General features: G+C 38.1%; 1 protein-coding gene across 1 annotated transcript in view; it reads right to left on the bottom strand.

The window, feature by feature from the left end:
• Window positions 1-200: 200 nt before the first annotated feature.
• The window catches only part of LOC145994803 (uncharacterized), a 308553-nt gene continuing 286683 nt past the window's right edge, over window positions 201-22070 (bottom strand). The window contains exons 4-10 of the mRNA XM_083131108.1: window positions 14887-15016; window positions 13575-13715; window positions 9016-9192; window positions 8693-8795; window positions 4809-4952; window positions 3159-3260; window positions 201-1445 (exon numbers count right to left, since the gene is read on the bottom strand). Coding sequence (XP_082987234.1) covers window positions 1165-1445; window positions 3159-3260; window positions 4809-4952; window positions 8693-8795; window positions 9016-9192; window positions 13575-13715; window positions 14887-15016 — 1078 coding nt within the window. The 3' untranslated portion in view covers window positions 201-1164. The remainder of the gene's footprint in view (window positions 1446-3158; window positions 3261-4808; window positions 4953-8692; window positions 8796-9015; window positions 9193-13574; window positions 13716-14886; window positions 15017-22070) is intronic.

Below are 22070 nucleotides of genomic sequence, written 5' to 3'. Positions count from 1 at the left end.
AGATTTATATAGAGTTCGTAATTTCTTACCGTCAACAAAAAAGTTTACAGCCACTTGGTAACTTCTGATCTTGGTCGAGTGAATGTTCAATATAATTACACTAAGTCGAGAGAGTATTTCGTAGTTACACAAAGTTTCATTTGACAATTTTGCTTTATTGGAGCGAATGGTTGTTTTGCCATTTCACGCGTTTCGTGTTGACATTTAATTTAATTTCACAACTGCTATAGAGTTTCATTCGTTTACTCGATAGTAACATATCTTCAACCGAAGAGATACTTTTATAAATTAACTAACTCTCTCTGACATTCCTAAACCGACAGTAAACTTTCCATATATCCCAATTCAGGGCATAGCCAATGTAATCTTGACCATTCCTTCACGACAACTTAGTTTCAAATTCACTTAATAACTTGTAAACTTCAAGTGGTTAAATGTTTCATACAGAATTACACAAAGTTAAAGTTTCCTTGGTAACTTTTTTCTTTTGTTTAGTGAGAATTACATGTATACACGCAGTTTCAGACTTACTTGGTAACTTTAGTTCTTTGGTTTAGTAAGTGTCACATGAATACACTTGGCAAGTTTTGTTCTTTTGTTCAGTGAGAGTTACATGTATAGACACAGTTTCAGATTCACTTGGTAACATCTCTTCTTTGGTTAAGTGTTATTAGAATACACTTGGTAACATTTGTTTAATGAGAGTTACATGTATGCACATAGTTTCAGATTCACTTGGCAACTTTCCTTTTTTGGTTTAGTGTCACATGAATACACTTGGTAACTTTTGTTCAGCGAGAGTTGCATGTATACACGCAGTTTCAGATTCACTTGGTAACTTTTCTTCTTTGGTTTAGTGTCACGCGAATACACTTGGTAACTTTTGTTCTTTTGTTCAGTGAGAGTTACATGTATACATACAGTTTCAGATCACTTGGTAACTCTTGTTCTTTTGTTCAGCGAGATTTACATGTATACTCACAGTTTCAGATTCACTTCATAACTTTTATTCTCTTGTTTAGTGGCTGTTTCAGAACTGAGATTGTTCATTTGCTACTTTTAAATCCCTGTTCATGGCTGAACAAAACTTAATGTTCGTCTTGTAACCTCTTTTCTTCAACTGGAAAATATCCCTCAAAATCTGCAGTAGCACTTGATTATCTCCTAAGTATCCCTGCTATGATGACCATGGTCGATACTTCTCCCGAACATCTTCCACTTGTAACAGAGTGGACCAGGATTGTAATATCCCAGAAGCAAGGATCCTCCCAGAATGGGACCCATGCCACCTTCGAGACCACCTGCTTGACTACACGGTGGCTTAGTTCTGTACGAAAAACCATTGAAGTCGAATACAGAAGATGCCGCACTATGAAAAGAATAGAGAGGCTGGTAGCGGTTGCATGAGACTGGCCTGTGAAATGCTGATTCTAGACCGGAACTCCCTGAAAAAAAAGTCAAGTTCCATTAAGCCATACCGAACTCGAAGACAGGGTTCACTGGAAGGAATGCTCCGGCAAGGTAAAGTTGGACAAAAGTTCTGGAGGAGAAATGTTCATCATTTTGAAACTGCTGTAGCACACAAAACAGGTAATTAAATATCTATGTATGCGCTTAAGCCAAGCCATGCAGCAAGACTTCGGACGACATGGAAAAGTTTATACTCACATCAAGTAAATTTTGCATACAATTTGGGGGGAAAGTTCCATAATGGCTGATCTATACGTGTACTTACACTGTAGGTAAGAAGTCACTGTCGGATTGTAATGGCTGGCTTTGTTAATTATTGAAAATTGGCAAAAATCTAATGATCTAAGTTCCCAGGGACATTTTCAATTAGCACGATAGAAGTGACATCTACCGGGAGTGAGTGAATATAATAGAAAATTGGCAGACAAACTCTCTTTGCAAGGACAGACAGCTTCACGTTTTGAAGTGTGAGAATCTGTAGTCCTTGTGCAACGATGGTGACGTGGTGTTCACGGTCAAAGAGCAAGTCTTCCGAAAAAAGCAATTTTACCACCTTATTAATACTAGGGTGACCTGATATTTGTTGACCAAAAAGAGTATAGTCTATAGGTTGAAGGTGTGCATGCACAAATCATAAAAGGAAATCGAAAATACGGGTGTTTATTTGATATTGCTTCTATTGTAGCCCCTATAAAATAGGCCTAACTCTACAGATTCAAATTACTTATGGGTCTAATGTAATTAGCTAATTATAAATACTTACTCACCAATGGGCACCATCATTCATACTTCTGGGATGATTTTGCTTTCTTGAGTATGTTTAAGTCGTCCTTTATTGCCAGTCCAAACTCTTCACAGGTCATGTCCAAATTGAATTTAACTTTCATTACTTGTTCAAGTGTTGACACCAGGAGTGTACTTTTTTCCTCTCGCCAATAAGTTTTAATAACACTGAAGAGTCTTTCACAATCAACATTTGTACCAGGCAGAGTAAAGAAGAATTTTATCAGAGGCACAATCACTTTTAAATTTGACCCAGCCTGTACTAACCTCCACTTACCCATCATTGTTTCTTTTCTTTCCCCCCAATCTTCAAGACGTTTTTCAATGGTTTTGAAATTGCACAGTAAGTGTCAAAAATATCATTATCATTAAATTCCAATGAATTTGAAATATGTTTTGCCTGTTGATGGAATACGAAAATGACTCTTGAAATTGTTCATAGGAAATTCTTTTGTCAAGGAGTAAATACCTCACTTTGTTGACATCTTGACGTTTTCCGTTCTGTGGATTTTAACGCATATTTACGCGTAAAATAATGAATGAAGTTAAATAGCAAGGAAAATAATATATTTGGGGATTTTTGCAAATTGAAAAGAGTATAGAGTATATGAACCTCTAAAAGAGTATAATACTCTTGAAAAGAGTATGTCTGGTTACCCTAATCAACACTGAGATAGAAAATGTGCCCTACCTTTTCCTTCACAAGGCGATTGATGACATTGAACGAACCTTGCAACGCCTGGTCGAGAGTGCGTGCAATTTTTGTGTACTACAATTATTCTCATGGACTTTGTCTAATGACATTATGGCCGTTCAAAATTAGATAGTGACTTCAGGCCAACCCTGTAGTTATATAGCAGAGATTGAATAATAAGGTTAGATAAGGTAAATTATAATAATATTACCTATGACACTTTTTTCTAATCGCCTGGTAGGCCGAGTGCATCCGTCCCCTCTACACACGGTGCAACTGCAACTCCTGGGCCTCTCCTTGTCTTCACTCGAAACTACAAGATCACAAAAAGATAAAATTAAGTGTATCTTTAAGAGACTACATAAGTTGTAGATCAGTAATTTACTGTGGCAGTGAGATTTTTAGCAGAAGAAGTATGTTGCTACGATAAGTTGTTAACAATAGTAGACTCAACAATAACATTGTAACTGTTTGAGGCAACAATAGGTATGTAAAGAAGCATGTAGTTGTGGTCCTTCTACAGTTGTCTACCAAACAAACAAATCCAAAATTCTTGACCTTCCTTTCTTTCTTCTTGACCCTTTTTCTAACCATTTATGTAATCGCCCCCTACTTAGGTATGGATGGAAGTTAAGAAAATATATATTTTTATTCAATGAAAAGTTCCTACCACAAGATCGGTTAAGATGAAAACTGAAGTTGTACTTTAACAAGAGATTTAGACTTGCTTTAATTATTAATGCATGTAAAAATTCATGCTTCCTGGATTAAATTAATAATTACATTACTTTATTTAATATTTTTACAAAACTTCACGCATGCAAGAATGTAGTTCTTAAGAAACAAAGTGAACAAATATTAACCACGATTCATTACATTTTTACATATTTCCAAATATTGAATTTTATTAAATCCCAGTACACGTATAGCTATAACAATGTAAATTCACTATACTGTAAAGTAGCAAAAATTCTTGACCACAAGCATAATTTATTGACTTTTCCTTGACGTTCTTGATTGGTAGACACCCTGTTTTATTCAAATTACCAAATTTTCATAATGGAAAGTGATTAAAGATGAAACGTGTAGTAACTTGATCTCAATGGTTACAATACCAAGCATGATTTATATATTTTTTATCATGAGAATAAATACAAAATCACATAATTAGGCATGAATGGTAAGAATTTTTTTAAAAAAACGTGAAAAGTTTAACGGCAAATATTACCCAATGAAATGGATGTCATTGAGCTTCTAAAGCATACAATGTCTCCCATTAATTCTTAATGAGAAGTTCCTTATCAGTGTGATCAGACACAGTCACGGACACTTCTGGGTTGTAATGATTCCATTGAAAGTAAATGGTATCATCACAATCCAGAAGTGTACGTGACTGTAAAACCTCCGCCCTCACTTCTTGTTATTTGTAAAAGTAATTCTAGAAAGAGTGATTAGTTAATTTTACATGGCTTAACCTCACATTAAAATCTTGAAATCAATCCTGAATTAATAATGCGAGCAAATTAGAGTATGGAATAACTATTCTCTGTCTGATGTGAGAACAATGCCCATGAAAAGAAATGCAAGTGGATTGCTAGAAATTCTATTGGTTATTTCACTGGCAGCTGAGCAAGTATCCTGCGCGTAGGAATATAGTCCATGTGATAAAGCCATCAATCAACGTAGTTTCTATATTGATGAGGGACCTAATATTATGAGATGCAAATTAACATGGGCAGAATAACACATCGGAAAGGAACTAGTTCTCAGCAGGCACGTGGTTATGTTTACATGAACTTCGTTCTTGTGGTGGATGGAGAATAGTCAAATTATCGCATAATAAAATAAAACATGAACGTACTTGAATGTCCTAGATCCTGATTTTTCAGACATTTTATTACGCTCTGGAGTCCTTCCTTGATTGGAACGTGCGTGATGGATCCCATTAATGACGTAACTGACTGGCTGAGACATTCTCCTTGCGTAGAAGTGTAATATAACGAGCCTGTAAAAAAATATATAAATAGCATTTTTAGTCGACACATGCATTTCGGTGTGAATCATTCCCATTATAATGAACTGTGAATCTTCACTTCAGAAGCTAATAAGATTATGTTCGATATAAGGAACTGTCTGACGCATTGTGCTGGAAAATACATTAATAATATTATTAAGTATGTAATATTTATAAAAAATACACTGATAATTTTTAAACTTGTAACGTTACTTGATCTGGAATTTGGAATCTTTTATTTCACCTGGTTGCCAATAGTCAAGAAAATATATTATAAAAATATAAACTTCCAGTTCTAAATTAGAAAAAGCTGGTGTAAAAAAACAAAGTTATGACTTGCAAACTGTGTAATAATGTGTTTTCTCAACAACAACGAACTTTCTTGGAATTTGGAATTGTAATATACAAATATCTTTCTTCCTACTCCACGATACACACGAAAAATACAGTATGTGAAATGTTCCCTGTTTTAAAATAATCAATGTGCTGTTTATAAATATACATAGTTAATAATTATTACAAAAATATAGATATATGAACCACGACCAGGCTAATTGATTACTAACTTTGCTTCGTCCGAACGTGTCTCACAATCTAATTACATGCGGAGTGGTTAGCATAACGCGCTACTACACAATAGGTCCCGGGTTCGAATCCCGGCCTGGGCATGGTTGTTTTTTGTGAGTGACCCTTCATCAATATCATCATGTAATCACATCACTCATCATCTACGCGATTAGCCAAAAGTGGCAGAAAAGCGAAGTATAATAAGCCAAATCAATCAATCAATAAACAATCTAAGTATTGATAGATCACGTCACTAGTGTTGCAAATAGGCTCATCGCTGAATCACTAACTTACAATGTAAATACACTCAATAATTTCTTATCTATTACTATACATGAGTCATTCCATGCGAAATCAACACAGCCTCCAACCTGACCATCTCCGATTTTCATGAAATTTGGGGAGTTGAAACTAAGCATGGAACTTAGTAACTATGAAAATTTTTAGTCTCGTGCGTCTTGTAATTGTTAAATTATTCAAGGTCAAAGTTAGCAGAAATTGCCCTTTGTGAGTCCGCTTAGCTACACTAAATGTGCTGTACCTACGCCACTATTTTGCCTAGAAAGCTCAAATAAAGCTTATTGTACAGAAAATTGAACAAGCTTTCCAGTGATATATAACAAGCCCACCTTTCGATAAAAATATAATTTTGTCACGTGACCTTGGCTTTTGACCTTGAATATCTCAAAGCATGTCATCACCAAAAATCGTGAGAAAAATATATTTGGTTCCTCATGCCATACTCTAAAACATATCAAAAAATCATTCTGGGACTGCAGTGGGATCAGAAGATATAAAATAATATGTTTAACTATGTGACTGATAAAAGCCTCATTACATGAACTATGATGAGTTAAAAGTCCTTTAACACCCCCTACAAAATGTAAAGGAGTTATCCTGGGTATAATTAGTCATGAAAGAAATAGGTTAGGCACTGGGAGATCTCTAGCTGTGTGTGTCAAGCGTAGGTCCGGCATATTGTTGACCGCCATTTTGAATTCAACGCAAACATTTCAAAGGAAAGTGGGTGATGTGAAATATCAAATCAGGCTAGTGAAATATCAAATCAGGCTAGAATTTCACGAGAAATGATGTGACCAAAGTTTCTCCAACGCATCTTTAGCCAGCAAAACGTTATACGCACATCTTTCACTTACGATATATGTACATTGTAGTGTTGTCAATAATCCTGTGAGCAGACTCGTTAACGTCTCTCACACTCACATAGAACATTTGGCAATGTAGCAAGTGCAACATCATCACAAGCAGCAACTACGACTTCTCTCAGATGGTCAATATCAGGGACTTTTAGTGCATGCACCATTCTCTTCAAATGTTTCTGAAGGTAAAAGTCCTCCTAAGATGTTAGATCTGGGGAATGTGCACGCCTTTTAATAGATCCCCATCTGCCCATCAATCTACGTAGAAATTTACCATGAAGAATGTTCACATAGTGTGGTCACACACTGTCCTGTTTCAAAACTCTGGAAAAGTGCCGTACCCGGTAAGCAAGGATGAAAAACGTGTTTACTTAACATAACACATCCAAGAAGCCCTCACCATTTAAGGTTCCGTTGTTGAATGTGGACCAACCATTGCCGTTCTCCATACACTATACCACAGCATTAGCTTACCAGCAACAACCATTTGGCTGGGATCTCTCTACTGTAGATGATCAAATCACAGGTATTACGTATAATTTTTATTAACTTTACCGGGAACATAAAAATTAGCATCGTCACTGAAGAATTTTTCATTCTAAAGGAAGTGTCACGTAATTGTTTGAGATACTTTTCCCAATATTCTCCACTATTCAAGTATTTGGTGAATGTTGCTGATTAAAATCATATGCAATGGTGCGTGTACTTGTTTCTGTCCCAAGATGTCAGCGTGATCTCAACGAGTTCCTAACAAGTTAGGAGCATTCTTAATTCTTTGCTTTTAACACCTCGTAAAGGAGAAAATGATTACAACCATGCAGTAATAATTTTTTGCTGGTTAAATATACTTTGGAAAAACCTTCGGTGCTTCATTTCTTGTAAAATTCTAGCCTGATTTGAAATGTTTGCGTTGAATTCAAAATGGCGGTCAACAATATGCCGGACCTGCGCTTGACACACACAGCTAGAGATCTCCCTGTGCCTAACCTATTTCTTTCATGACTAATTATACCCAGGATAACTCCTTTACATTTTGTAGGGGGTGTTAAAGGACTTTTAACTCATCATAGTTCATGTAATGAGGCTTTTATCAGTCACATAGTTAAACATATTATTTTGTATCTTCTAATCCCACTGCAGTCCCAGCATGATTTTTTGATATGTTTTAGAGTATGGCATGAGGGACCAAATATATTTTTTTCACGATTTTTGGTGATGACATGTTTTGAGATATTCAAGGTCAAAAGCCAAGGTCACGTGACAAAATTATATTTTTATCGAAAGGTGGGCTTGTTATATATCACTGGAAAGCTTGTTCAATTTTCTGTACAATAAGCTTTATTTGAGCTTTCTAGGCAAAATAGTGGCGTAGGTACAGCACATTTAGTGTAGCTAAGTGGGCTCAGAAAGGGCAATTTCTGCTAACTTTGACCTTGAATAATCTAACAATTACAAGACGCACGAGACTAAAAATTTTCATAGTTACTAAGTTCCATGCATAGTTTCAACTCCCCAAATTTCATGAAAATCGGAGATGGTCAGGTTGAGAATTGCACACATCTGTGTTGATTTGGGATGGAATGACTCACATTTAAAATCGTTTCTTACTAATTTCATTCATCCAATCAAATGTCATACTCCATTGCAGAGTATTTGCAGTTTCTCGAATTTTATTAATTTTGTCACTTTTCTTGCCTTTTTGGGGTAACCACAATGATGATACTGATCGTTGAACATATGGAAAGGATGGTAGAACAACTACAAGGAAACCCTAATGCCTTAACAGAGATACGACCCCTGGGTAATGAACGTTATGCCCACACAAAGGAGGTAGGCTCGTGCAGTTATTCACTCAGCCACATTACAAAATGAAAAGGACGCAAAAACTACACTTAAGAACTGTTGATTTCCTACAACTTGTCAGGATAAATCCAAACTAAGCACATACACGAACGGAAATATCCAACGTATAATCTTCGTTATTCCAACATGGAAGAATCTTACCCAGTTTGTTGCTTGTGGCTGTGACTGGAAAAACTTTTGAAGCGATCTGCTCGTGACTCCAGATTCTCCAGAACTCCTTAATGGCAGACTCGGCTTGTGGACTCTGGAAAATTAAAACATTATTTTTAGTATTAATTTTATGTTTCTGTTCTGAAAACAATGATAGTAGACGTTCATATTAGCATTGAGTCATATATACACACACATTACCTCACCTAATTTGAATATTTCCCCCCAAAAATAGTGAAATCCTGCCTGAGGAGATATCCTGTATTGGAAAGTCTTGTGGAAATTTTGTTTTAGGAGCAAAGGATAGCACTCACCATGAAGTAAACGTGGATTTTCCGGAAGTCGACCAGCGAGCAGGAAGATGACTGAAGAAGTTCAAGCAGAGAGTGGAAGTAAGCAGGATCGGTCGTTGTCAATCGAGAGGACACTTCCTGTACGTTCAGCTGCAGCAGCTCCCTGTAGCTGATCATCACTGGCTGCAGTAGCTTCTCCTGTAACGGAAGGAATTTCTACTTTACCACTGTGTAAACTGTGACACCAACAGAGAATTCCATCTCGAAATTAGTAGTTTGGTTTACATAGCTTCTCTACCAACAAACGTTAATCGCGACGATAAGAATCAATTGTGAATGAGGAACAACCCAGTGCTGTGAGTCTGCGCGTGGGTAACAATAGTCTGCATCTAAAGCATCGTTTCTCAACCTATGGGGCGCGACCCACTACTGGGTCCCGGTTGGGCTCGAAAATGTATTTCCTGTGTCTTAAACACGTATTACAATTTAAACTCTACATTCTGTTATCCGCGCTGTACCATTTCATATCTCAATTTAGTTAGACGATAGACTAAATGATTCTTTTTACGTATTTACTTTTCTGGAATGAAATATATGTAATTCTTTTCAGCAAGCGTAAAGGAGGGCTTCTTACAGTTCTCGATGTTAGCGAAAATATGTTTATAAATAAACTGGGTGCACACCCCTACAAGTAATTCTGCCGGCGTCCATGCTCATGGGTCCCATGAAGTGTAATGTCTTTCAAGGTGGGTCCAGGACTGAAAACGGTTGAGAACGCAAACTAGGTAGGTGGTTGGCAGAAAGAAAAAAATTCAACAAATAACGGTCGGGTCTTGCTGTCTGTTTTTTGAGAGAAAGGCAGAGAGAGGGAAACACCACAGTTCTTAGGTCCATTTCAATAACGTATTATGACTTAATGTTTACAGCACATCACCGGAACAAAGAACGAAAAGTGCATTCTCTTCCCTGGATAAGAACCTACGGTCCTTGGCTTAGCAGCACGCTGTGGTAATGAACTACTCATCCGCAAAGGAACTAGCTTTCAGTCTAGGATTTTATTCAGTTCTTCAATGCAATGTATTTAAAGGCGAATTAAAAACCTTCTGTTGTGGGAGTATGAGGCAGTTACTACATGGTGGCAACGAAGTGGGCGTACCCCTGGTTTTCGTGTGAAAGTATGTTTAATTGTTGTTGATTTGTAATCGTTCGACCATGATGAAACACACGAAACTTGATTTAAAGTGCAAGCCATACCGTCCTTGTCACGATAATGAACTCTCTGATAATAATGATAGGACGTGACGGCGGAATATCTCCGCAAAACATCTGCCGGGACATGGCATCAGGATTCAGCTGTGCTACAATCCCGATGGTCTCCATACCGATGTCCTAGACAATAGAACTATCAGGTACGTGATCATATCGCCATAATATCAACAACCACTGTAGTATCGGAAACAAAGGGGAGGGGGTACGCCCACTTTGTGACCACCCTGTATATTTTAGACGTCAAGGTGAACTACCTGTATATATTTTTGCGGTAAATGAGGATGTTACTATTTATTTTATCTCAGGGGGAGAGGGGCGTCACACCATCCCGTTAACTTAGTAAACGAGCGACACAGTCATGGCATACTAGTAGCTAATAAGGGTAACACTTTACTATACCGGAGACGGATTTCTTCAAATTTACAGGAGAAAGTACTTACGCAAATCATTTTCTGTAGCGTTGTTGATGTTCGGGAATGTAGTTTTGATCCATTTTAATGCGAATGCATGTGGTTTTCTACGAAAATCTATTTCCGACGCGCTATTGCTGCTGCCGCCATTTGCTTTCTGCACGAGAGCACAATACGCTCTCGTATTGTCCGTATATGATAAATTGAACGAAAGGAGTGCTAATGGAACCTAACCTAACAGGCCTAACCTAACCTAGTAGGCATACCTCGTCCCCGCGATGGTTCGTGGGGCTATCGTGAATTTTTGGGCTAACGTCAATGGTTTTTGGGGCTACCCGTGGATGGTTTGTGGGAAATAAGGAACAACAGTAAGTACTCGTTAATGTAAGAAATAGACATTATTTTCGTTAGAAATTCATTATTTCACCTAAATAAATGTTCCGCAATGCAGAATAGTACGTTAGCAATGTAAAAAATTTGCGAAATAAATCATTGATAGGTGTCTCCGGTATAGTAAAGTAGTACCGTAATAAGTTGTGTTGTGTACGTTTCAGTCGGCAAGTTTAAATCAATAAATGATCTTGTAAAATAGAAGGGTATTTCATATTTTGGGAAATGAAAAATTATAGAAGATTAGGAAGAAAAACATCAGCTGTGTCAGTGAAAGAACGAGGAAAATATTGAAATTAGTCCATAATATTTTTTCATAAACATTGTTCTCACATTGACCGTGATTTATTCAGGAAACTTTGTAGGCCACAGAGGTCTCGGAATCGAACTGGACTCTTTCAGTAAGCGCCTTACTGGCGGATCATAGCGGCCGGTAGGAAACAAACATTTGTCATTTTCTTTCAGCACAAACAGAATGCTCCTTCAATACACCGCCACGTTTCTATGTGAATTACTCTGCTTTTAACATCGAGGGGGAGGAGGAGGGAGAATGTTTCGGAAAACAAAACATTCACTATGCATGATTTCAACTGAAAAGTGGAAGAGGGAGAAGCAAAACAAAGCGAAACCAATCCGAGAGTCACCTGCTTCCGTTCACATCCAAGTACTCGATTCGTTCCTGAACCGAACTAATGCATGCGATTCTTGTATGCGTGCAGCCGAATGTATGCAACTTTAATAACTACCGCTTCGTTTCTCTTTTTCTCCAATCATTTTCTCTTATTCTGGCATGGCTTATTCTGTTATTCTAGTCTTCGTTGTAAGCGAATTAAGCACACCTTGAAAACGCACACAGTGTGAGGCAAGATACACTCCATACATTCTCAACAGGCGTGGTGTCATTGACGTTACACTTCGACAGCCTATGTTTGGAAGTTCCTCTTTTTTAGGAAGCAGTACACAATATTAACATTGAGGAAAGGGCGATAAGTACCCTTACTTCGGGAACGTCTAATAGAGTTGATTAATTGATTTGGTTTTACATCGCATATCTACCACTTTTGGCTAATCGCTAAGATGGGGTGAGTGATGATATGATGTAATCTGTGAATGGACACTCACGAATACCCATGCCGGGATTCGAACCCTGGACCCCCTGGCGTCGTAGCGCAATGTGCTAACCACTCCACCTCAGAGGTCGGCCCAGTAGAGTTGAGAATGAAGTCTATCACTCAAGAAGACACACTGATGATTGATAAAACATTCATTGTATTCTCAGTGTCAACACACTCTAAACTTTGTCGTTGCTCAATCTCTAAAATTTAACTTCTAAAATACCGTTACTATTAGGGGGCAAGACCTGATTTAGGTGGAAGTTTGGAGGTAATTTCCAGAACATCATCTGAAATGAGGTATAAAATATAAAATAGAATATATTAAATGTTTCATGACGAGAAAAGTAACAATAGATTAGCAAACAGAATGTGCATATTTATCGGAGCGACTAGAGCGACACATACACAGTCCTTCGGTCGGAAACGGAGCAATGTGCCAACATTACATTCTGTTTCAAATTGGGTAAAAGTGCAACAGACACGTTTCAAATTATTCAAACTGTTTACGGTATTGAGGCATTGAGCCGTAAGAATGTGTTTAAGTGGTATGCAAGATTTCGTGATGGTCCAGGGTCCAGGCTCTCCAAAACCGAAGAAAGTGCGCATGCAGAAGAGCTGAATCAAAATCCTGCTCACGGTTTTCTTCGATTCCAAAGGCATCATCCACAAGGAATTCACTCCAGACGGTCACACTGTGAACGCTGAGTATTACGTGGGTGTTTGGCATCGTCTATTGGCCAGGATTCGTAGAGTTCGGACTGAATATCGGGAACAGTGCTCATGGTCTATTTTGCACGTCAATGGACTCGTGCACAAGAGCACGTTGGTACGCCATTTTTCGGCCCAAATAGGGATAGTGGAGCTCAATCACCCGCTATATTCTCCAGATTTAGCTCCATGCGATTTCTGGCTATTACCAAAACTGAAATTGGCGTTGAAAGGAAGGCGTTTCGACACCATTCCAGACATCCAAAACGCTTCGACCGCGATTTTGGAGGCACTTCCGAAACAGGAGTACCAAAGACTGCTTCACAAAGTTCTACAACCGCTTCAGTGCATGTATTGACTCACAAGGTGCCTATTTTGAATAAACGTTATTGTAAACAACCAGTCCACAACGTCTTGTCTTTCATTTCTCATTAGTCACCTTTCCCACTGGGCGGACTGTGTAGCTGTTACAAGAGTTGACAGATTACTGCGATATATTGAGTTTGTTATATTAGCTCAGGGTCAAGAGAAGTTAATCTCCTTCGACAAAATATTAGTAAATAGTATATTAAAAAAATTAAAGTACTATAAATAGGTTATATCTCCCTAATAATTCAAAAGGAACGGAAAGTTTTAGAAACTATTCTTACACAATAACAAAAAAAAGACTAGCTACAGAGAGGTTTACCTTGATTAGTAGAGCGAGTTCCTGCGGACGTCGTCCAGGATAGAGCTTGTTGAGCGTTTCTGATTGGAGCTCAAGCGTGGCCTGGCAGCACGTGTCTATTACTTGTTCTAGGAGTTTACCATTTACATCAGTCACTATGAGCTGGAAAACAAATATGGCCATCAAAGAACCATAGATAAAAGCGAGAGTGACGTGCTCGTCAAGAAAAACTACTCACATCAATCTGGTCAAGAAATTACACCTTTGAACTCTTGATGAACCCGTTACGTGGGCTCATGTGATACATTACCTCACTGTGGTTATAAATCCATGCAGCTCATTGTAGTTGCAATTTAATTACAAAGTGAGCTACAATGTAAAATCGATGTAAACTGCGATAACATTTGTAATTCTAAATGTAATTGTTGCCATCAAACCTCTGACTTTAGGAAATCTGTGTAGCTAAGTGAGATAAAGTTATATTTTTCTCAAGATAATAAACTTCCAGCGTTTGAAAGCAACTAATATTTATGATATCGGCGCCACCGCTGCTTTCTCTACTTAAACCCAGCAAACCTGGAGATGCTTGTAAAAGTAATTTCTCTCCCGTCTAGCGAGGAGCTGGCGTTTATGAGTTTAAGTGCTCCACGCGTACTTAAATGTTTGCTCTCATCACTTAACTTCCATACACGTTGCAATTTTTGCTATTAAGATGTAGAATTTGTATTGTTGCCAATAGATGTCAGTGTGTCATTAGTTTTAATTTTATGGCCATTCTTACCGCAAACACGAGAAGATTAATTTATTACTGTATACTGTATTACTGTATAAGTATACAGTATACAGTATAAAGTATAATTCAACTTAAGAAAACCAACAAGAACTGTGCTTTTTGTTACTGCGTCAATAAGTATGTACCATACTAGTTCGAGCCAAATTAATTAAAACTGGTGTAAAATAAAAAGGAGCAAAGTATAACGAATATTGAAAATACTCCCATGTGAGCAATTCAAACCAGCAAATTGTAATTAATTAATATTTACATTCCCATACATTAAGACACCAGGTTAAAAAATCCTTACAATCAATTTTGGCGTAATTGAGCATACAATGGCTGTGTAATGGGTTGTGATTGGTTGTGCTTTTTCCGGTTGCTGAAATAATGTCAATAATGTCAAGAAGCAAATTATGATAATATGGCATCCTGCTATATGATTGGCGGTGTTATTTCTGGTATAGTAAAATATGTCCAGAGGCTAAATTTCACACAACAACAACGCAATTTCACCTAAATTTAATTTATGCATACTGGTATACACCATTTTTAACTCACCGGAAGTTGCCAGAAGTTCTGCGGAGTTTTTCTCGCCACGAGGATTCTAATCAAGTTCTCCAAATGCCTCCTCACTCCCTCGGAGGTGTCCTTCTGGTTGACCGTGAGCAACCCAACCAGGTGAGAAGTTCTGTGAATAACATCATATTCTATAACTATCATTCTTTTATGACTTCTGTACATATACTGAAGCACGGGAACAATTAGAGAAATGCAATCTCAATTTACTGACACGAGAAGTGTCTTGAAACTGGAAATACTTTTATGTTTCTAACATGTTTTTTGTTAAACATTCTAATCGAATAAGATATGCCGACATGTGCCCCCAACGGGTATTGCACACGAGACTTCCTGATTGCAAGGGCGGCTCCTTTAGCCACCATGTTCATTGTGATAAAATACCCCTATTTATACACAATATGTCAAAGTAATTGCTGATGCCGTAGTTCTCGAACAGCTATTTTGACAACCGATGATTCAAATGGAAATATACTGTCTTTGCCGGCAAAGTTGATGCAACATCCGCGTAACCGGAAACGCTAGCTATGCAATGAAATAAGTTTGTACAATTAGATGGACAGTTACAATTAGAATAAGCACGTACGTTGTTACAAGAGGCGTTGGAAATGTTCTCCTCCTGCATCCACACATTTACGGTATCTTTTTTAGGGTGACCAGATCCTTACCAGCAAAAAACAGTACACACACATACCATGACAAACTTTCTTCAAAAAAGGAAGGACATAAAGGACAAAAGTTTTAAAAATAATTATTCTTTTATTTGATGAATCCCCAAAGTACATGAGTGGCATAAAACAAAAATTAAAACTAAATGTATTTAAAATTTGACATATTAAACAAACTACAGTTGTGAGCAAAATTTTGTTGAGAACATGTCACTTACACTTTAAGTCTTTAAAACAATTCCAATAACTTCAAATTAACAAATATTTCATAATCAAATGTACCAATATTTAAGTATCATCCTTAATGGTTCTGTACTTTTGCTTCGAGTGAATAGCATGTAATAACTTTGTATTTTCTATAACCATATCATGGAATTCACTACAGGTACAACTGGAATTATATTTGGTTATTATTAGGTGTTTCAGACTTTCAGTTTTCAATTGAGATTTATCAGCAGTCCACATGTTACTCATTAATAAGAAAACTCTCTCAGTGGGTGCATTTGTGGCTGGAAGGCACAAACTGAACTCTACAATATCAAATACTTTACCTGAAAATATTTGAATATCTCAACCCATCTTAAATCTACTCTCATTTGAGCAGTGTTCCATGCTTTCAGTTTTTCAAGAGTAGCATACGCTCTTACATTTGAAATTTCATCAAAGAGATCAGAATCATTAAGTTGCTTTCCTGACCATTTGTTGAAAAATTGTACGCTATTTTGCATCCTGTCCCATTCGATCATCGAATCCAGTTTTACCCAATCCAACACAGTCATTTCAGAAAAGGTAGAGGACCACTGCTTAATATATTCAATACAAGTTGAATAAAATGAACGCACATGTTCCTTAAAACTTGACATACAAACAAACCCATTTTCCTCCAGACTTTTCAGTTTCGACTGCACTATAAGAGGCAAAAAAGGCAGTTATACCTATCAACTAATTTTTGTTTAAGTTCTGCAATCAATGCAGAACCGTCTATCAGTGCACCACACTTTCTATGCAAATCGGTAAACAGTCCATCGCAGTTTGTGCACAATTATTCACTAGCAGAACAACCTACACCTACAATTGGTTTGTTTAAGCATTCCTGAACAATACTGTAAACATGTTTTTTATCTTTGCTTGCTGCTCCTCCAAAGTTGCAGTTGGTGTTGTCAGCACATAATCCAACAACTTTAGTTTCAATGTTGTATTCATTTAATGTCTTCAGGATATACGAAGACACAATATCGGACGTTTCACCACACTGATCTTGAAAATCCAGAACTTTAACGTGCACTCCGCTCAAAGGAAGGAGGTAGCGCACCAACGATGGAAACAATTTCGTAGCTTTATGGTTCGACGAATCTGTGTAAACTGTAATGTAATTTACCTGATCCAACTCTATCTGAAGCTCTGCAATTGCATAGGGGCTTATCACATTTGTCACGATCGCTTCACATTTTGTTCTTGCACAAGGATATTGTGGTTCGAAGCACTTCTTAACAAGTTTCTAACTACAGTCTGTAGAACGAAACGATTGATTATGTTGCACCGTATGAAATGCAAAACACGCTTCTGCTGCTGCCAATTTTTGTTCTTTAGGCCCAAAATTCTTGTTTCGAAAAATAGTAGAAAGAGTAGCAGTAGATGCAGCATCAGCGTCGGCAGATTTTTTTTTTTTGCCGTTTGCAGATGTCGTGTTATTTCAGCAGACCTTCCACTGTTTGCAATTGAAAACTGACCTGAACATTTTTCACAGTGAACATCACTATCGCTTTTGCCTCTCTTAAGAAATGGATAAAGAGATTTCAGTTCTGAATAAAATGCACATTTCGTCCTAGGAGGCATCTTCACCCGACAGTGTTGCAATACGAGACGTGCACTTCAGGAACGAGACTTCCACTCTACGCACCCCACAACAACTGGACAGATCGGCGCCAACTGACCCTTTTGTTCGCAACTGTCTACAACCTGCTCTCTGCCGTGGTAACTACGCATTGTTCTAACCGGATGTTCATTCTCTCCAGCCCGACCACAACAGAAAAGTATGTACTGCATAAACTGTTGACATGGAAAAAAACAAAAGAAAATATAAATAGAAAATAAATATTTGGACTTCGGAGACCGGAGTAGAAATCAGGACATTTCGCAGGACATATGTGAAAGAAAGGACATATCTTAATTTTATACATGGCTTCGCATTCTGCAAGACAGCCCATCAAAAAAAAGGACTGTACTGCGAAAATCAGTACGGATGGTCACCCTAATCTGTTTAGCAAATTTTCACTAACACGTATTAGTTTCTTTTCCGATAGCTTCAGTATATCTCCTGATATTTTCTTCCAATTCTTCTAATGTATTGCTTCAGGTTTAAAAGCTTGGTAGCTCGCCACGCAGACGACTTAAAAATGTCTGTTTCTTGTGTAAGGCGCCCGGAGGACTTTTTAGGATTGTGTTCCAATCGTGCTCCAACGTCGTCTAGTTTCTCCTCAGTAAGCACACGTTCTTTCACCCTTCGTTTCTTATCAAGAACAAACCCTGGTTCCCTAAATTTGTTCACAAGTCTTCGAACACTGTCCCTGTGTGAAACAGGAACATCTGGGAATTCTGCTTCGAAACGCCTTCTAACTAACTTTCTTCCCTACAAAAATTCGTAATGACATACAAATCGCTGTTTTCAACTGTAGGGATAGCGTGACAGACTGCAGATTGCAGAAAATCACCAATATCTACAGTAATACGTGAAGTGAAACAAAACAATCTAAAACACTTGTAAACACCCTAACACTTCACAAAGACGTGCAAACTGAACGTCAGTTACCTGGATACTGAAGCACTGACGCGTCCAGTGTCAAGGTAAATCTAAATGCCGGCAGACACCTTCGCACCGCCCGGCGTGTTAGCCGCCGCTCCACGGACGACTCGACCGTGAAAGACACTGTAGTATTGCTTATATTAACAAATTCGGTTAAGAAACACATGTCTGCTGGATTGTGAATCCATGCAGGCAAAGATATAAGCGGAGGGTGTAACCCCCGAGCCTCAGCCGGCTAAAGCCCTCTATCAGGTGGAAATATGATTATAAAAGTGTCACAAAATGGAAAAGTGAGAAATTTGAGATGCGTTTTTAGAAACGATAATTAAAAATATAACATAACTTTACCGAAATGTTACTATTAAAATTGTAGGTATAGGAGTAGTTGTAAAATATGCCTTTGACCGCAACTCTGATTTCTTGACCAAACGACCACAAAAAGTTGAAAAACTCACTTTCTCTCCCCGTTCCGCGCCTCATTTATTACGCTGACGACGTTTCACGGGTGCAAAAAGGCAGTGATGAGTGAAAGATGAGCTCTCATCCCCTCATCCTCTCATCTTTCTCATTCTCTTTTTATTCTCTCATCTTCCTCTCATCCTCCTCTCATCCTCCCATCTTTCTCTTATTCTCTCATTTTTTTATTTTCTTATTTTCTTATTTTTTGAAAGATGAGTGCATCTTATCGTAATTTTCCAAGTCTGGGACCAAATGTTTATATATCATGACCTACGTAAACCTCTTTTCTCATTCTCTCATTCTCTCATTCTCTTATTTTTTGAAGGGTGAGTGCACTTTATCGTAATTTTCCAAGTTTGGGACCAAATGTTTATATATCGTGATCTTCGTAAACCTCTCTTCTCATCCTATTATTCTCTCATCCTCTTATTCTCTCATTCTCTCATTCTCTCTACCTTTAGAATATTGTCGTCAACATTAGAGATGAAGTTGGAGTGCTGGAATCAACGGGGCCAAATGTTTATATATGGTGACCTTCGTAAACCTCTCTCTCGGGGGGGAAGGATGTGGCATATACACACGTGCGCGCTCTCATCTTCTCATCCTCTTATTCTCTTATTCTCTTATTTTTGAAAGACGTGGAATAGAGGCCGAGGGGGAAATAATCGACAATACATACATGGGTGGAACTATCAACGTCCCGTTTATTGTTATTTGTCCCCCACAGGATATTGTGCGCATCACAAAAGTTTTTTGTTGAAAAAAAATATAGCATGAATAAATGAATCAGTCAACAAGGGTTTTATTTGCTAGAATATTAACTATAGCCCTCATTGTGTTTTCACCAAAGAGAGTTGCGTGGAGTAGGAAGGAGAGAAGGAGAAAAAAAAAGGAGTTCCTATATAACGTACCAGTTTCTTCTTTTGTACATCATTATCATAGTGAACGTCAATCGTGGCAGTTCAGTATTTTTTAATTTGTTTGTCTGGCAGTATACATATATATCATCGTGGAAGTTTTAGTGAGCTACAAGTTTTATTTTGAAGTCTCTCTATCTCTCTTGAAAGGTGAACGTCAATCGTGGCAGTTCAGTATTCTTAATTGTTTATCTGGCAGTATACATATATATCATCGTGGAAGTTTTAGTGAGCTACAAGTTTTTATTTTGAAGTTTCTCTCTCTATCTCTCTTGAAAGGTAAGTTTTTATTTTCATGATATATTAATATTTTTGTTTTGCGTCTGACACACACATATTCAGAGGAGCCATAAAAAATTGACACACACTTACATGTCCCATATTTTTAACCTCCTACAACAGTGCACACACACATACATACATACATACTGTTCGCGTCTAATATATATGTGGAAGGAAAAAATGTCGAGCATTTTTTCAATTTTTTTTTCTTCTGTTTCAGTGCGCTTTCCACTACCACCACCACAACCCCCCCAAAAAAAATTTCTCTGTATATATATAAATAACAGAGAGAAAAAATGGAACCGCAACCAGGTCCCTCCGGTCTTTGCGGGAAAGTGGCATGTCGCAACTGCGGAATATTAATTTCTAAACCTAACATTGCTAGGCATTTGAAAAAATGTCGTCGACCGGATCATGATGTCCTAGTCCTGCCGGCAAAAAAACCTCGCATTGATGAGCATGAAGACGGTGCTTTGAATAAAAATGCACGCATCATAACGTATAAATCTGGAAGCGATGAAAAGTGTGACTCGAGCATCTTCCTCGACAATGTGAAATCTCTGGTAGTCGATAAATTACGTGATTGCCTCGTCAATGTTGCAATTAAAATTCATCTCGTCTTGACCCTGCTGTATAAGAAAGTTGTCTCGTCCGAGTCAAGCACTTTCAGCTTTTACGTAGGGTGTGAAAGCTTACACGATGACAATAACGAGAATCTTGACGAGATAGTGACACGGCTATTTGATCACCTGACACAAAAACAAGAAGAGTTTGAAGGTAGAGGAAGTGGATGGAGTCTTTGCGGTCGCAGCCACATGTTAGAACTTCGAGTCTGCAATTTCAAACCATTACGCAGCGCTCAAAAAAAAACAAAAAAACAAAAAAAACAAAATGCAGTGTTGAACATACAAAGTAATGATCAGAAGAGTTTCCTATGGTCTGTCATCGCCGCATTACACCCAACTAATAATAATGACCCCCAACGCCTGTCCAATTACAGAGGATACGAGGGAAGATACGAGAATATGATGAGAGGAATTTCCTATCCTGTGCCCCTGAATAAGATCAATCAATTTTTAAAAAACTATAGGGAGGAAAAAGGAGAAGATATCGATATTTCTGTTTTTGGGGTTGACAATTCCGCCAATATTCGTGTCTTAAGACCTGCTAGAAGCCAGAATAATGTAATTCAACTCTTGCTTGTAGATGGCCGTTACAGTTTGATACGGAATTTCTCACGATTAGTAGGAAGACAGATCACCAAGGATCGCGATAAGATCGAAATTTGCGATCGATGCTTGAGAATTTTTCGCGAGGGAAAGAAGATGAAAGAACAGCACAAGTGTTTTGGCTCCGTGAATGCAGAACCCGAAGATGTCATGCCGGAACCCGGAACCAAGATGAAATTTCAGAAACACCAGGCTCTTCTCCACCATCCCGTCGTCCTTTATGCCGACTTTGAAAGCTTCCAAGTTCCCATGACGTCTTGCGACCCTGATCCCTCTACCTCAAGCACGACCCAAATTTTTCACCACGAGCCTTGCAGTTTCTCCATCTACGGAGAAAAATTGAATGATGTCATCTTGTATTGCGGACCCGATGCGGCAAAACATTTTGTTGAGAAGATAGCGGAATGCGCGAGAGAACTTGCACCCAGCCTGAAAGGCTCTTACGTTTCTCCACCTGCTCTCACAACAGAACAACAACAGAGACATGACGCGGCGACAAGATGCGAGGAGTGTAACCAAGCTTTCACCCCCGAAAATTACAAGGTCGTCCACCATAACCACCAGAATGGATTATTTCTAAGCACCATCTGTAATTCGTGCAATCTCAAGATTAAGGAGTCGCATTTTGTTGCCGTGTTTCTGCACTACACGGAGAAGTACGACACGCATCTCTTTGTCAAAGAGCTCCACAACATAACTTCTCGAATCAGCATCATTCCGAGAACGAGCGAGAAGTATATTACAGTGAGAGTGTGGATCCCTCTCGAAGAAGGAAAAAGTGTGGAAGTGCGAATCCTGGACTCTTACA

This window comes from Lepisma saccharinum, chromosome 11, assembly GCF_977018435.1.
Source record: "Lepisma saccharinum chromosome 11, izLepSacc3.1, whole genome shotgun sequence".
NCBI lineage: Eukaryota > Metazoa > Arthropoda > Insecta > Zygentoma > Lepismatidae > Lepisma > Lepisma saccharinum.
Note: the sequence above shows the minus strand (reverse complement) of the source record. Positions and strands in the feature narration are given on the sequence as shown.